General features: G+C 38.9%; 1 protein-coding gene across 1 annotated transcript in view; it reads left to right on the top strand.

The window, feature by feature from the left end:
- The window catches only part of LOC113038302 (gamma-aminobutyric acid receptor subunit alpha-2-like), a 186,524-nt gene that overhangs the window by 87,239 nt on the left and 81,887 nt on the right, over positions 1 to 17,398 (top strand). The window contains exon 5 of the mRNA XM_026195616.1: positions 5,149 to 5,369. Within this exon, the coding sequence (XP_026051401.1) occupies positions 5,149 to 5,369 (221 nt within the window). The remainder of the gene's footprint in view (positions 1 to 5,148; positions 5,370 to 17,398) is intronic.

Below are 17,398 nucleotides of genomic sequence, written 5' to 3'. Positions count from 1 at the left end.
CCGAACGAGATGCTGCACTGCTCAGCGCATTGGGAAACGTCTTATTCGTGATCAGCTGTAAATAATGTGTGCAACACGTCGATAGAATTGACCCGGTGGTAATATAGCCTCGGTTGATGACGTCATCGGGCCGGCACCCGCATCAAGGGACTATAAAGACATTTTGGGCAATTAAGAAATCCCAGCCAAATAAATTTTTTAGGTCCAAAAAGAGAACAAGTCCTGGAAAAAGAGAACATAGTCACTCTAATATCTGTCACGCTACGTTGTTCAGGGAGCACACTGGAGGCACGAGGAAACATTTAACAGTCTTTAATCAAGGAAACACTGGAAATTATCCACAGCAGACGCTTGAGGAACAAACGTAGAAAACAAGCTGACCCAACAAACACTGAATGCAAAGGCAGAGACTTAAGTACAAAGCATAATTGAGGAAACACAGGTGCATAGGATCATAATCAAACTAAACGAGGACAGGAACATGACCAAATAAGGTGAATAGTGGTTAAACATGCTATAATTCGACTTGGGTAAATCTAATGGGCAGTCTTTAGTCTCATTCATTTATAATTACAGTAAATATACAGTTTTGGTTGGGAGATAAAATTTTGATTTGTACATAACTTAAATGCTTAATCATAGTTCTGCCTTTGTACTTTGACTGAATAGCTTTTGTAATGGCTGTTGTTGCATTTCATCTCCTTTTTTATTGACGATTGGTTGTCGCCTGGTGTTTTTCGCTTGATATTTGCAATAAGTTGAGGAATGTCCAACATTTTTGATGCTCTTGGCTGCTTTTAACAATTTATTTGCATCACATTCAATCAGATAATGCACTGTGTGGGTGTTTAAGCTCAACTTATATAGGAATTCATTGAAAATTATCGCTCCGCTGTGCTTTCTACGTAAGATCCAACCAAAAACTACACCGAGCGGCACTGTCATCAGAAATCACCTGTAACAGATGAAAGGATTCTTCAGCAGACATTCAAACTAATGTTTTATCGTGAATATGAGATGGACATGAAGAATGAATGCTTTATCAGGTGCAGTTAATCACACTTGCACAGTCAGGCTCTCTTATAATACTCATATAATACATAATAAAATAAGCATTTAACTTCAGTAAAGCAACTCTGTGTTCCTCTACATTCTATTTCTAAAGTGATACTTTGAATTCGTAACAGAGGCTTTGGCTCATTTGTTAAACTGTCAACTTGAGATTTGAATCTGTGGTGGAAGGAAGTAGTTCCACACACTTGTGCTGTCGAACTGTTGTTCTATATCAGCAGACCTGTGATTACAGAATGTACACATCAGGTCATGTGCACATGTGCACAACATCTAGTGCTTTATCTGTATGACGCGTGTTTGTCCTTGGTCTGACCAAAACAACAGCTCTCTGTACAGCTCTCAGAAATAGCTTTAAGCAAATGACCCTTATTGGGTTGTAATGCGGGAACATCCATGCTTGTCCGATCACATCTCGATCACATTTCTGTTCTTCACCAAACACCTTGTCACAATCCTCCTCATTAACAGTAAACTTCTGTTTCTTGTCCCATTCCAATCTGCCTTGAAGCTATAGGCCTGTATTTATTTTCACTTTATGAAACCATGTTAGTGCTGACTCATAAGTTAACATGCAGGGAACATCAGTATTGTAGGTACTCTCTATGAACAAATATTATTACAAAATATATGCAAATATATATATATATATTGAGCAGAAGTGGCGGTGTACTAAACCATCTATCAAAGTGTCATGTGTGATGGATTCATAGCAGCATGCCTTTGCATTATGTAGCCTAAATTGTACAATATTTCCTTTTTTCATGTTTTGTTCAGAAATTTTGTATTTCATTGACAACCCTGTATGCACTATTATGCAGATATCACTTAACAAGCTTACCAGGCATTTTTTTACTGACTATTTATGCACACACACACACCCACACACACACATACTTCTGGTCAGCCATCCTTGTAGGGGCTCCCCATAGGCATAATGGTTTTTATACTGTGCCAACCATATTTTCTATCACCCTACACCTACCCATCACAGGAAACTTTATGTATTTTTTTTTCTCTCAAGAAAACTCTCTTCTGTATGATTTATTAGCTTTTGTACCCATGGGGGCCTCAGTTTAAAGTCCCCATGAGTCTGTTTGTATTTAGGCTTAAGTCCCCACAAGGATTTATAAGCCTGTACATACACACACACACACACACTTCACTGCACTGCATTGCACTATAATGCACTACACTTAATGATTCCACTCAATTGGCATGTACCATCTTTTTCGGACTATATGTCGCACCTGAGTATAAGTCGCATCAGTCCAAAAATACGTCATGACGAGGAAAAAAACATATATAAGTCGCACTGGACTATAAGTCGCATTTATTTTGAACCAAGAACCAAGTTAAAACATTACCGTCTCCAGCCGCGAGATGGCGCACTATGTCTTCAGTGTAGATTACAGGAACATTGTGCAGTATAGAGCGCCCTCTCGCGGCTGGAGATGGTAATGTTTTCTCTTGATTCATTTTTAGTTCGTTTCTCTCGGTTCATGTCAAATTAATTAAGATAAATAAGTTGCACCTGACTATAAGTCGCAGGACCAGCCAAACTATGAAAAAAAGTGCGACTTATAGTCCGGAAAATACGGTAATCTGTAGGAGTCAGCATGAGTAATGCATTTACGAAAAATAGATTTTATAAAATAAAAATAAAAATAAAATAAAACTGTCAGCTGTGGAAAGAAAGAAAGAAAGAAAGAAAGAAAGAAAGAAAGAAAGAAAGAAAGAAAGAAAGAAAGAAAGAACGAAAGAAACAAAAAAGGAAAGAAACAAACAAATCTGCAAGTTTTACAGTTTGCATTACTTTAAACTTTGCATTAAATATCCCATTAGATACTGTACTGTGGGTTTTTAGGGGTGAGTAAAATAAAATACAAATAAATAAATAAACATTCTCAGATGCATCCAAACGTTCTCTTCAACAATTCTGATTAGATTTTGAACATTTTAATTCAAATCTTGAAACTCACTTATTGACAGATGGCAGATTTTAAACACTCATGTCTGTTTTGTATGTGTTCATTTTGATGCTCACTCACAGCTGCAGCTGTGCATAACTCTTTGTAAGTGAAATGACTTGTAAATGACTTGCATATCAAAATGCTTTTATGATGTGAAATTAATGTAAACACAGTTATTTCTTAAAGGACAGGACGAAACATCTGAATTTAGTTGGGTCATGAGGTGCCTAAAGATTCCCACCCATACAGATTTTCACCATGTAGCCTAGTGTTAAAGGGAATTAACAGGTGGCATTTTTACATTGTTTACAGTTAAAATTATTATGACTAACTTTAACTTTTCACTTCAAAATAGAAACAGCATTTTTTCCCCCATACAAATCTAAATAAATAACAACACACCCCTGACCAAATAAATTTGAATTAATTTCTAGGCTACAAGCACTTCTTCCTGAAACAGTATTAAAAAATGTAAAATGCATTAATATTTAAAGAAGTAAAATGTCTTAAATATCTTATATTAACCATTTGAAGAGTTCTTAAATGTGAGGATGGAAAGAAGATGATTAAGCTAGATTTACTCTACTGAGTGAAGTGTGTGTGAGAGTAGTGGAGTGAAGCAACAGTAATTTTCCCTCCTCGCTCAAAGCATTCTGTAATCAGTCCGCTCCAGCTCCACTCCCTGTTTTGCTGATAAGCAGCGTTAAGTTCCAAGGCCTTGTCAAATATATGTCCCAGCCTGTCGTAGTGATAAAAAACAATCGGTGATACATGATGCATTTTGAGATTGTGCGAGTTTATTCCGGCATTAAATAGTTTTCATTTTATTTACTCAAGTATTGTAGGCATTGAATTGTGAAAACCCTGCTTAAACTCACTCCTGTGCTTTCTGATGTAGATGTCATTTGGTGTCAGCTTTCAATTCTGATGGTATAAAGACACCTTCTTGGGAACTGGAGTACCCGCAGAATTTGAATCTGAAACAACTTCAGATTGAAGACTGGAGCTTACTAAATAAATGATGTACACCAGCATGCGCATGACAAGCATACACGCTTTAATGCTGAAAACTAAACCCGTCATTCACTGAGCAGCAGCCAGTATGATTTCCTGCCATTGTGGCAAAACCTTCTGCTGAAGGCTGGAAGGCATTTGTAATGAGTGGTTTTATCTGACTTGTTTTCTGCCTTTGTGCAAGAGCTTCTTGACATTTCTGATTGACTGAGCAACATAGATTTCCATCTGTTGCTTCCCAAATATCTTCCCAGCAAATTGTACCTCGTGAAGCATGACAAAAAGCTTACAGTTTTCAGTTGTAATGCAGAACATAAAGCAAAAAAGAGACATGTCCTGTAATTATCTGCTGCCACATACTCAGATAAAAGATTCAGTTACAGATCCCACTCAGTGTGGTGTTCGAAAGATTTCAACGTTCATTTTTAACCCCAGAAGAACTTTGCCACTATTTTTATTCATGGCATTGGATGACTTATGAAATGTAAGCAGATAAGATTTCTTTTGATGTTTGTTCCCAAAGAGAACCTGAAGAGTATTGCCTCATCAATAATGGAAGTCTTAAAACATGAGCGATACTCATCACTGTAGAAGACGCTGTGGATTTGAGACGATTCCTATTCCCAGCTCAGTGGAGGTTCATCGAGGACAGTGTCCCCTGTTCCATGTTAGCAATATGGTCAGAGAGATAATTCTCGGAAAAAGCTTGTTTTATCCCTCCAGCGACAGCTGTGAAAACGCAATCATTCGAGTTTGAACTTTTGAAGGAGCCTTAAGGATCTTACACCAACAAGGCTGCATCTCTCCTTAAAGTGCGATGAATTATTGAAGTGTACAACTGAAAAAAGCATCTCGACCAATCAAGGGCAACCGAACAGGAAAATCCGTTAAATGTGAAGTCTGAGGAAAAAGTCTGAATCTTTTTCCCATTTTAGAGTCATTTGCCAAGACTGGAGAAAAGCTTTGCATGCCAGCACAGGCTTTCTCTCTAAGAGGACATTAGATCAGAGGAACGGGAAACTTGGGGGTGAAGTGAAGTTTAAAAAGGACTGTCAGAAAGTCTTGACTAATTCTGTTTTTTCTCCTCCAGGAATACACGATTGATGTGTTCTTCCGGCAAAGTTGGCGGGATGAGAGACTGAAGTTTGATGGGCCTATGCAGGTTCTCCCACTTAACAACTTGCTCGCCAGCAAGATCTGGACTCCAGATACTTTCTTCCACAATGGCAAGAAGTCAGTAGCCCACAATATGACTACACCCAATAAACTCCTGCGGCTGGTAGACAACGGAACTCTTCTCTACACAATGAGGTATGACTTGATAGTCTCTATGATGGCCTTGATGCATGTTGTGCAACTTCAATTAATGTTTTGCACAGTTTCTGCTTCCAGTCTTCGATGCAAGCAAGCAATCTAGTTTTGTCACATGTTTCACCTGCAAACTACACAACCAAATGGTGAACTTGTGCATTATACAAGTATTCTCCTATCTGGCTTCTTGAAGCTATGCTTTGGGGCGAGGTTGTCAAACTAAAAACAAATTCTGCCTGATTTCTCCAGCCCTTTCAGATGAGCTAGCACAGGCAGACTAATGCCTTCTTATCATTGGCGGACTCCGGATGAACAGTACGATGGGGAGCTGGCCCAGTCTGTGACCCAAACACCCCAAGTGCTTGATAAATGAGTCAGGGAATTGAATTGTGACTAGCTTGGCCAGGAGCTGTCCAGAGCAATGTGTTCAGCTGCCATAGACAGAGTAGGCCAATTCCACCAGCCATTTTGACACAGCACCTGGGCTGCTCATGCACAGTCACTATGAGAGATTGGTCATCTGTATCTCAGAGCTATGGGTTCTATCTTTTAAAATCTTTAGCTTCATCCCGAATGTAATAAATGGCCATCAACTTACAGGAAAAAGGTATTACATCATCATATTACCACTAATTTATCGGACCGACATAACCTTGAGGTTTCCCATAACATAAAAAGAAAAAGTTTTTTATAGAAAAAGTTTGAGGAATTGAGATTCTTGAAGCGCTGCAGAAATGGTTGTGAGAAACTACTATATGCTTAAAAAAAGATTCCAAGATCTATGCTATGTGTTGATCTGCGCCCTGTGAAACTGCATGCAATTGATTAAAACAGAGAAGTTCTTGCTGACTCTGCTGTGTTCGGAGTTTGACTGTAACACGCCTCATGCATTAAACATACATGAATTTCACATTTGCAATATGTACATATCTTAAAGATATTCATGAAATCCTTTTACCCTGAGGTAAGAGACTGCACTTGCCGGGGAGCCAATAACGTAGCACAGTAACACTGGGTAATTCATCAAATGCAATAGTCTGGATACATCGCATCTTATCCATGCAAGATACAGTACTGTGTCGAAAACGTCACTTTTAAAAATTACTTTCTCATCACAAGTTAATAAACTGTTTTCTGTTAGCGCTTTTTCCCTCACATAAGGTGTTAAATCTCAGCAAACATGAATTTAGTCACTTATTCACCAGTCTGTCAACTCAAGCATTTGAATTACATGATACATAATGTGTAATCAGAACTGCAAATCCAAGCATTTTCCAATTTATAATAGTGCTTGTCCACAGGGATTATGGCGATAATGAAGGTGGCTCATGAAATAGACCCTGTGTGGTGGCGCACTAGATATGGATGGGCGATGCTGCTCCATTCTCTTCTAGGCCCTGTCTCATATGAATTCATTTAATATGGCTTCAGTGCTCCCCAGGCTAAGAATAACATTTGAATTTGGAAGCTTTAATGAAGGCTTGTCACTCTCATTGTGTTTGCCCCCGGGAGTAGCGTGTTGCAAAAAAGTTGTTAACTAGAGCTCCTAGGGACAAGAACACTGATGTTTCCGGACAATTATGGGCAAGGACATAATTGCATTGTATAAGTGTTTGGTTTGTATGGAGATGTCTGTTATGCGTTTTCAGAATTTCACACAGAGGCTAATTCACAAAAAAAGTATTTGGTTTGATCTTAAGGGATGGTAATTGTCTCTGATTGTCTTTTGCAAGTGAACATAGCATGTAAATGTCCTAGCCAAGTAGTTGTTCTTTTCTGCATTCAGTGAGTTATCTCCCAAACTTTTTTGTTATTTGGTTTAGGGGTGGGCGATATTGACAAAAACGTATATCTCAATATTTCTTTTCAATATCTCGATATAGATATTCAGATGAATTTTTTCCTTTAATCCTTTAAATAAATGTGTCCGAATTGGCAAAGAAGGTCCAGTTGTTTTTTTTACTTGCTGCATTTGACCGATTATTGTATAGAATTACTAGTACATAAAGATATGAGACATTATTGATTAAACATGAAACAAGTTACTGTACTAAATATTTATTTTAATACAAGAACAGTGCTTTTTCAGTACAATATATGTACGTAATAAATAAATTTTGTGCTTTGCAAACAGTACTCTATTAGTAATAGACTAACAGCAATGTGACTACCTCTGTAAAAAAGTTTTGTTTTGCAAAATGTAAACATTAGAACACAACACAATATAAAATTTTTGCACATTATATTAATATAAAAGATGAGGATAAAAAAAGACAAAAGGAACAAAATAAATAACAGACACTGCTCTGCAGTACGGCTCCGAGGTTCTGCTGGACCACAGATCGGAGGTTGTGGCATAATAGGTGTCCTTCTGCAGTTTATGGGACAGCGTTTGTCGACAAGACTTGAACAGTTTTCGTAGAGCTGTTTCACTGAAATATCTACTTGAAGGCAGATTATTTCCGGATTCTAAAGTCTTTTAGAAAGACATTTCTTGAAACTCATCCTTCTCGACTGATTGAATTGGCAACATAGACCTTGCAATAAAACTTGTTACAGAGTTTGTAATCGTTTTCCACTTTTCGCTTTTTTTGTCATATGGTGTTTCCTTTGTGAATGTTTCTGCCAAGGTCTGTTGTTTCTGTTCTTTTTTTCTTTTTTTACCGTGTTTGTAGTAGCAGTGATGTTTTGTTAAGCACAAAGCCTTTCATACTCTTCAAACTGTGTTTTGTGCATTGTACAGAGATGATGGAAGAGGTTGGTTGTGGCGCTATACGGCGATCTGCTTGGGACAAAAAAATGGGTGACTTTTGTTGCTCTTTTTTGTCAAATCCAAACCATCTCCAGGTTAAAGAAGGTTAACTGGCACTGGTTTTGAGGATGACTGTGTATTTATTTATTTTTTATTTTTTTTTTGCTTTCTTCACTCATTTTTTTTTTTGTTGCACTCGAAGCTAGATAACAAGTGACTGAGTAACATAGGCACGGCACACTGTAATGACGTAAGACGTCAGGGTCACTGAGGCGTTATAGGCAGTTCACCGTATTAATAAAAATGTTTTAGTTTTCACAGAAAAAAAAACTTTTTCTAGAAGTTAAAAGAAGCCCTGTTAGTGTTCGGAGGCTATTCCGGTGGATCTGTTGGGAAAATATATTCCATCTTTTGGACTCATCATTATACAACATAATTTTCTAATGATGCAATCACGAAGCTCGCTACTTGAGAACACCACAGATATTTAAGAAAAACTTTTTAACTTCAGAGTTCAGTTTTCTGCAAACAACGCATATTTAGCCTTTTCTAGCAGCTATTTTATTAATCGTACATTGGCTTTACTCTTTAACGTTTTTGGATTGTTGCTTCAACTAAGAAACGTCATAACACACAGGTAAGAACGTGGTTGTATTGCAAATTAGTAGCAGCTTAATCTCATGCAGTTGAGGAACGATCATGATTTTGTACAAAAAAAATAAATAAATAAAATACAGTCAAACAAACCCCTACTACATAATTAAAATCGCTACATATAATTGTTTAGAAGGTTAGAGTGTGCATTATTTGTTTTCTCTTTAACTGTTTTCCGCTCCTTTCATGTTTGGGGGGTCGGATTGTACAAATTATGAAATATTCGATATCCCAATTTTGCATATCTTCAAGACAACAATTTGGATATTATCTTCTAAACGATATATCTCCCACCTCTAATTTGGTGTGTGTATTAGCCTGAGTGAGAGAAATCACTAAATAAACCATACACATTTAAATTGACTCATTTTGCAGACACTTTTATCTAAAGTAACTTACACTGCATTCATGGTTCATACATTCTGCTTGTGCCTGTGTTCCCTGGGTATCAAACTATGACCATTCTGTTGCAAGCTCTGTTTGTGACTGGTTGAGCTACAGGAATGCCCCCTTTCAGGCCTTCCAGCCTTTCCACTTTATCACCATGTTGTAAGAAAAAATATGTCGTATTTGCTCTTTATGCGTTATCATCAAATCTTACTATGTACCATGTGTAGCACTTGCTAATGTTATAGTTTGAAAACTGGAAGTGTGTTGATGCAGCTTTTAAAATGTCCTATCTTGTCATGTTTAGTGTAGCGCATTGTAAGTTTCACTTGTGTCTTTGTGTTGAGTTATGAGAAAAGAAAGAGAAGTTAAATTATTAATCATGTTTTATTGCTTTCTTACTGCAGCAAGTCTGTTTTGGGCTTTTTGTCGTGGTAGTCTTTTCAAGTGAAGTCAGTGTCAACCCTTTTCTTTTTTTACACAGTCTACAATGTGTTTTCATGCATTCATGTAAAAGTCGGTCCAGTGTCATGCTGTAGAAACTGTGGAGAAGAGAATCTCTTAAGGATTCATTATTTAATTATTCAAACCCTTATATTAAAACACACACACACACACATATATAAAATATATATTATGGCTGTCAAAATTAAAGGGGTTAAAAAAGGCGTTAACGAGAACTAATTTTAACTGTGCTAATTTTATTAAAGCGCGATTTTTGAGGTTGAGGTTTTGCATCTGCCCGGTTCAGCGAGCAGCTGAAAGGAGCAGCACTTTTAGTTAAAACAGGGCTGCATTTCCAAAACGCTGCATAAGCTTAAGTTGATCATAGCTCCACTGGTTTCAATGGGCGTACTATGTACTTAAGCTTACAATGCTTTTGTAAAACGCAGGTCTGGAATGTGAATGGCACGAAGTGACCTCAGAACCTTCTGACTCCAATGGAGGAGGTGGCGGGTGAGTTGCGAGATGCGACGAGAGCGCAGACCACCTTAGCGGTTGATGTACAGAACAGTCGCAGTGTTGTCCAATCGGACCAGTACAGGCTTGCCTCGTAAGAGACCTTTGAGATGGTTCAAGGCAAGGTGTGTTGCTAACAACTCTAGGCAATTGATGTGCCACTGCAGCTGCGGGCCCGTCCAAACCCCTGAGACTGCATGCCCATTGTAATTGGCTCCCCAGGCGGTGGTGGAGGCATGCGTGCAAACCACATCATGCCTAGAGATCTGCTCTAGGGGCACCCCTGCCCAGAGGAATGCAAGATCTGACCACGGAGTGAGGGTTTGGCGACAGGCCGGTGTAACTTGGACCCGGTGAGTGCCGCGCTTCCACGCCCACCTCAGGACTCGGCCATAAAGCCAGTGCTGGAGCGGCCATATGTAATAGGCCGAGCGGTGTAAGTGCCGCTGTGGCCACCATATGCCCCAGGAGCCTCTGTAAGAGTTTTAGTGGGACCACTATCCTTCTCTTGAACGTATTCAAGCAGGCTAGCACCGACCGCGCACGTTCCTCTGTGAGGCGTGCTGTCTGTTCGACCGAATCCAACTCCATACCGAGAAAAGAGATCCTTTGCAATGGCGAGAGTTTGCTCTTTTTCCAGCTGACCTGAAGGGCCAACAGGCTCAGGTGCCAGAGCACCACATCCCTGTGCTCGCACAACTGATCTCGAGACTGTGCTAGTATCAGCCAATCGTCTAAGTAGTTGAGAATGCGAGCACTCTGCTCTCTGAGAGGAATGAGAGCTGCCTCCATGACTTCCGTGAAGACACGGGGAGACCGGGACTGCCGGAAGGGCAGGACCTTGTACTGATATGCTAGTCCTTCATACGCAAACCGCAGAAAAGGTCTGTGGCGCGGAAGTATGGACACATGAAAGTACACGTCCTTCAGGTTGATCGCTGCAAACCAATCTTGGACGCACGCACCTGAAAATGCGTTTCTGTGTCAACATTTTGAACTGTAGCCGATTCAAAACTCACAGATCCAAGATCGGTCGTAACCCACCGCTTTTCTTGGGTACAATGAGGTATGGGCTGTTAAGCCCTGTCCTCATATCGGCTGGTAGGACTGCGATCTCTTTCCGCAAGACAGGGGCATCGGACGCTTTCACTGTAGTGAAGCGGACACCGCAGAGCTTGGGGGGAAGCCGGGCGATCTGAATCGCATAGCCGAGGCTGATGGTTCGCAGAAGCCAGCGAGATGGGCTGGGTAGCGCTGACCAGGCGCCTAAGAACCGTACAAGCGGGACCAGCGGAACCACAGCCGTACCCGCAGTGGGGCAGCGAGGTGGAACACAGGGACCCAACTCGGGCGGCTTGTGAGCATGCGAGAGTGTGGTGCGAGTGTGGGGTGGAGGGCTCACCTGGTTCCACGGTTGGCAGAGGGTGCATGAGTAGGACCTATGTTGACGCTGCTGCCATCTGGCATAGGAGGAGGATGAGTGAGGTCCGGTCCGCAACTCTCCGTGCCCTCATGGGACCCAGAGAGGGAGGAAACTACTCTCCTGTCGAGATTTCCAGATTCTCCGCCTGGCCTTCCTCAAGGGGAGGAAGAGGTGCCTTCACCATCCCCCAGAAAGCAGCTAACTCTCTCTGGGTCACCCGTCCCAGGGCCTCTTGCTCTTCTGCTCACCGCCAAGTTTGACGGGGGCCAGGACGGGAGGGGCAACCTGCCTGCGCCCAGCTCAACGGCACCACTTGGAGGCTGCTGCAGATGCGACGCGTGAGCAGGGGCGGATGCAGGGGGCTGCCCTCGGCGACGAGCAGGCTGACGACGTTTCAAACTTGAAAATTATTTATTTAAAGTACACTTAGAAAGTTAAAAGTGTCTGATTAAGCTGTCATTATATACAGTACAGACCAAAAGTTTGGACACACCTTCTCATTCAAAGAGTTTTCTTTATTTCATGACTATGAAAATTGTAGATTCACACTGAAGGCATCAAAACTATGAATTAACACATGTGGAATTATATATGGAATTATATACATAACAAAAAAGTGTGAAACAACTGAAAATATGTCATATTGTAGGTTCTTCAAAGTAGCCACCTTCTGCTTTGATTACTGCTTTGCACACTCTTGGCATTCTCTTGATGAGCTTCAAGAGGTAGTCACCTGAAATGGTCTTCCAACAGTCTTGAAGGAGTTCCTCGAGAGATGCTTAGCACTTGTTGGCCCTTTTGCCTTCTGTCTGCGGTCCAGCTCACCCCTAAACCATCTGGATTGGGTTCAGTTCCGGTGACTGTGGAGGCCAGGTCATCTGGCGCAGCACCCCATCACTCTCCTTCTTGGTCAAATAGCCCTTGATGCCTTCAGTGTGACTCTACAATTTTTATAGTCATGAAAATAAAGAAAACTCTTTGAATGAGAAGGTGTGTCCAAACTTTTGGTCTGTACTGTATATAATGGCAGCTTAATCAGACACTTTTAACTTTCTAAGTGTACTTTAAATTAATAAGTTTTTAAAATTCAAATTATATGTGTGTGTGTGTGTGTGTGTGTGTGTGTGTGTGTGCGTGCGTGCGTGCGTGCATGGGTGTGTGTGTAAAATAGTGTTGTCAAAATCAGCACATTAAAGCAGCTGATTACCGAATAATTTTTCCAGTTTAATAATCGTGGAAATGATACAGAGGAGAGGACAAGGAAGCTTCAGTGGCACGACAGTGAATTGTGGTCAGATGAGATGTTGTCAGGCCACATATGTCAGTAAAAAATAATTTTCCTGTCCTGTTAGCCGTTATAATGTGCTGGTAGTGCATGCTTTTCATTTGCATGCATAAATACAGTGGCACACACTGTAGCATGTATAATTTCATATTAAAGCATTAATAAAACTACGAGCATGCATGTCAGATCTGCATCGCATTTAGCAGTGGCAGTAAAGTATTAGCACCCAAATTACCTCATAACCCAGATGCTTAGTTGTCTGTTATTCAAGGAACAACAACAACAAAAACTATATTTAACTATATTTAATTTAGAAATTAGTGTTTGATAACTTTATTCAATTTCTGTATATTTCCCACTTGCTCAAGGGCACAGGTAAATATGACATTTATAATAATGGGTTTATGTGAAGTTAAATTAGAAGTTGTTATTTTTAAAGTAAATATTAAAATTGATAGCTCTCAATTATACTGTCATGTTGAATGGCTATAGTCAATGGTAAAATGTAAAAAAAAATAACAATAAAAATAACAGTTTCCTTGAGATATCAGTAGTATTGGTATCAGTAATACTCACTTTCAGTCATAAAAAAGAAGCAATTTAACAAATATTAAAAATATACTGTCTTTATGTTGTTTATGTCAAGATAAACTTTAAGATTTAATAATATAAAAGTATATTTAAAAACTTTAATGTTAGGTGGGATTAATCACAGTTAATCATGATAAATTGTGATTAAGAATTTTTTTTTTAATTTATAATTTAATAAATATAACAATAAGTGGATAAAAACTAACTACTAAATGACAGTAGATAGATAGATAGATAGATAGATAGATAGATAGATAGATAGATAGATAGATAGATAGATAGATAGATAGATAGATAGATAGATAGATTTTTTCTGAAACCAATGGCAGCAGTAATAATCAAATATTTCAGATGGCCAAGGTGAAAAGGACCATGAAATCAAAATGACAGTAGTGAAATTTTCAGGTATTGTGTTCATTTAAAATCTGTTATTGTATTAAAGCATGTCACAATAAATGTGACCACATCAGCTTTTCTGCCACACAGTAGATGTGCCTTGGCTATTTTATGTCATAATGAACTGTATTCAGCTGTACGTTTAGTGCTGATCTGTATTCAGTACGTTTGTTGTTGTAGAGCTGACTCCAAATATATGAGCACAGGGAGCAAATCGAATGCAAAGTCATGTATAAAGTTTAAAAGTATTTGTACTTTGTAAAGTTTATAAAGAGCAAATATTCCCTTCAATAGTGTTGCTGTGATAAGACAATTCAGTTTAAAATACAATGGCAACATCAAACAGCATTTTCCGGTTACACTATATTTTGTGTCCTTGTTACAATGTAATTATACATTTAATTACTGTGTAATATTAATTAACTACATGTACTGTACTTACTCCATGGTTAAAGTCAAGTTTAGGGTTTGGCTTGGGGTTTCTTGCATGTAATTATGCATAGTTAATTGTTAATATGAAAGTAAGTACATGTGTGTAACAAGGACACCTTAAGATAAAGTGTTACTGATTTTGCTTACACTTTAAGAGAGATGTATTGTAATGTAGAATGTAACATTCACAATTGTAAATTAATCTGCAAATATAGAACTGAAGTCAACATGATAAAAATGTACATATGGCTGCATACAATATATCAGTGACTATACAATATTCAACAACTTTGCAAGCAAAATGAATAGTGCCCCCGCTAAGTGGTTAGCCAATCATAATATAACTTATTTATTAAAGTTTTAAAGGTACAGTGGCAGTTGACCTCTAACACCGTTGCTACACCAGACACAACAGTTTCCACACCACAGATAAAATCTGTCTACACTGGACGTGACAAAGCTACCGTTGAAAATCATTTGAAATTTGTGTCAATACATCATAAACAGAATGCAGCAGTTTTTTGTTGGGGATGTTGTGTTGCACCGCGTCACATCCAGTGTAGACAGCATCAGTGATTATAATGAATGTTTTGTCGTGCCGCTCGCGTCCGGTGTAGACACTGTGTAAGGAAAAAGGACCACAGTGGTGCAACATTTTAAATTAACTCCAATGACTCCTACATGCAAAATATACAAATCTTACCTCTGCTGAAAAAGCTTTCCAGCACTTTAAATCAAATACTTTTCTTCTGGCTTTGGAAAGCGTATATTACTGTGACTGTTCCAGTGTCCTGGAGGGATAATGGAATGTTGCATGTCTGTTTGCTTTAGAGTTAGAAACACAGAATGCCAGCAGTGCTCTTTAATCTTTTAATTCCATAAATGAGTTGTTAATTGAAACATGAGGGTTTTGCAGCTGTTTTGGCCCAGAGCATTCTGTTTAAGCGATCATAAACTACTGTGGAGCATAATGAATGAGAATCAAATAGATATTTAACTGTTAAATTTGTACTGCAACTGACTTATAAACTTCCACCCCACCCATTGAGCTCTGTGGCCTCGAATCGGTTGGAATCCTATTAACACATTGCAGTCTGGTGCCTTCTTTTAAGATGTTATTGTTGTTATTGTTGAAGATAATGATGGAGTCCCTTAGGCATAACAGCCTATCAAATAGATTTGAACATGTTTTCATTTAATTGCAGAATGTGCAGCAGTAAGCTCTTCTCTTGGACAGCAAACGGGAAATATGTGGCAAGAAAATCAATATGCCAGGACAAAAAAAGAACAAGCAGTTTGATTGTTTTGTCTTCAGCGACAGACATTGTGCCACAATCTCATTAAATCTGGGGCCAGCATTGCTCTTGTGATTATGTGCCGACCTCCAACATGCCACTGAAAGTAGCTATTTTGCCTGGAATGGCAGTGCAAGGTTAAACACTGAAAGACATCTTGAGGTTACTCATTCGTTGTCTATGCCTTCTGTTCTGAACCTGCGGCAGCAATATTGAATAAAAACAGAATAAGCCATCCTGCTCAGCTCATTTTATGAGCACAGCTTGAATGGGTGAATAAAACTGTCAAGATATGGCCAGGTCATAACTCACTAAAAAATAAAAACAAATAAAAAAATGATATATTTGTCTACAAAAAAAGGGGGAAAAGAGAAAAGAAATAGAATCCTGGTTTGTAGAACACCATCACACTATTGTTATGACAATAAAGCAATGCAGTGATAAAGCTCATATACATTACTACAAAGTGAAACATGATCTGGATAGAAGAGCTAATTTTTACAGTGTACTTACAATTGTTTTTACTGCAAAATCAACACTAGTTAATATTATATATATATATACAGTATATACTTGATTCAGCATGGTCTGATGAAGGGGCCTGGAATGCAATTTCAGCCCGAGTCAATAAACTGTCCAGGGGGCCCAGCAACCCTAGAAGCAGTAAGCCAACCTTTATCCTTTTGACACAATTATAATTATAGGGTCAGACTTTTAATTAAAGGGGTCATATGATGTTCCTAAATAGAACATTATTATGTGTTTGGTGTAATGAAATTTATGCGGTTTAAGGTTAAATAAACACATTATTTTCCACATACTGTACATTATTGTTTCTCCTCTATGCCCTGCCTTTCTGAAACACATAGTTTTTTACAAAGCTCATTGGTTTGAAAGCGAGGTGTATGCTGATTGGCCAGCTATCCAGTGCATTGTGGTTGGACGAATACCTCAAGCATTTATGGAAATGTTACGCCCCTCACTGTGATGACGTGTCCAAAAACAATAAAACCCATTACAATTAAAGGATTTGTTGCATCTAGTGGGGACGTAAATACTGATTATAATAACTTGCACAGTCTAATTACATGTTGTGTTTCGTTGCGTATCATGCTGCATAAGCATAAAACCAGGTCTGGTTTTCTGACTTGAGAAACAACTAGCTACACTGCTCAAAAATCGTGTTTGAATCTTCAGTGCCAAATCCTTAACATATAAATACGTACTTGCAGACTGTGAGTCAGAAGTGCCAGACTGTCCCTGCAAACATGGAACTGTCCGACTTTATAGAAACACACACTGGATCACGAGTCACAAGTTCGCTTTGCATATAATCAAGCAAGAAGAATATATGTGTATTTGGCATGCTGCCCATGGGAGAGGGCTCCGAGCTCGTATTCTCCTGATCTGAAGTTGGAATTAATGATTGTATTCAGGATTACTCCTGCATCGTGGGTCTGTCTCCAGGAGCACCTGTGACACTTTCTTTACATGAACATTTGGGCGGTGTTATGCAAATCTTCCCACATAGTGACGTAGACATGTGGGGGTGTGCCAGAACGAGCCGTTTTAATGGGCGTGGTTGACTCTTAACATTTATAAAGAATATCTCTTTGGATTTGAGCCTTTAGTCTTTGCAACTTTACAGATCTTCTTTATGCATCAAGAGCTTGTAACACTCCAATGAAAAAGGAAAACTTGAAATTGCATCATACTGTATGACCTCTTTAATAAAGATGGATTTTCTTTTTACAGTACAATGATGTCACCAAAACACTGACCACAGTGGATTGAGGGGTGGGCATTATGGAGAAGATATTACAAGTTTTTTATTTTATTTTTTTCGAAATTTCA

Source organism: Carassius auratus, chromosome 21, assembly GCF_003368295.1.
Source record: "Carassius auratus strain Wakin chromosome 21, ASM336829v1, whole genome shotgun sequence".
Taxonomy (NCBI): domain Eukaryota; kingdom Metazoa; phylum Chordata; class Actinopteri; order Cypriniformes; family Cyprinidae; genus Carassius; species Carassius auratus.
This window is presented reverse-complemented; position numbering and strand designations above follow the sequence as displayed.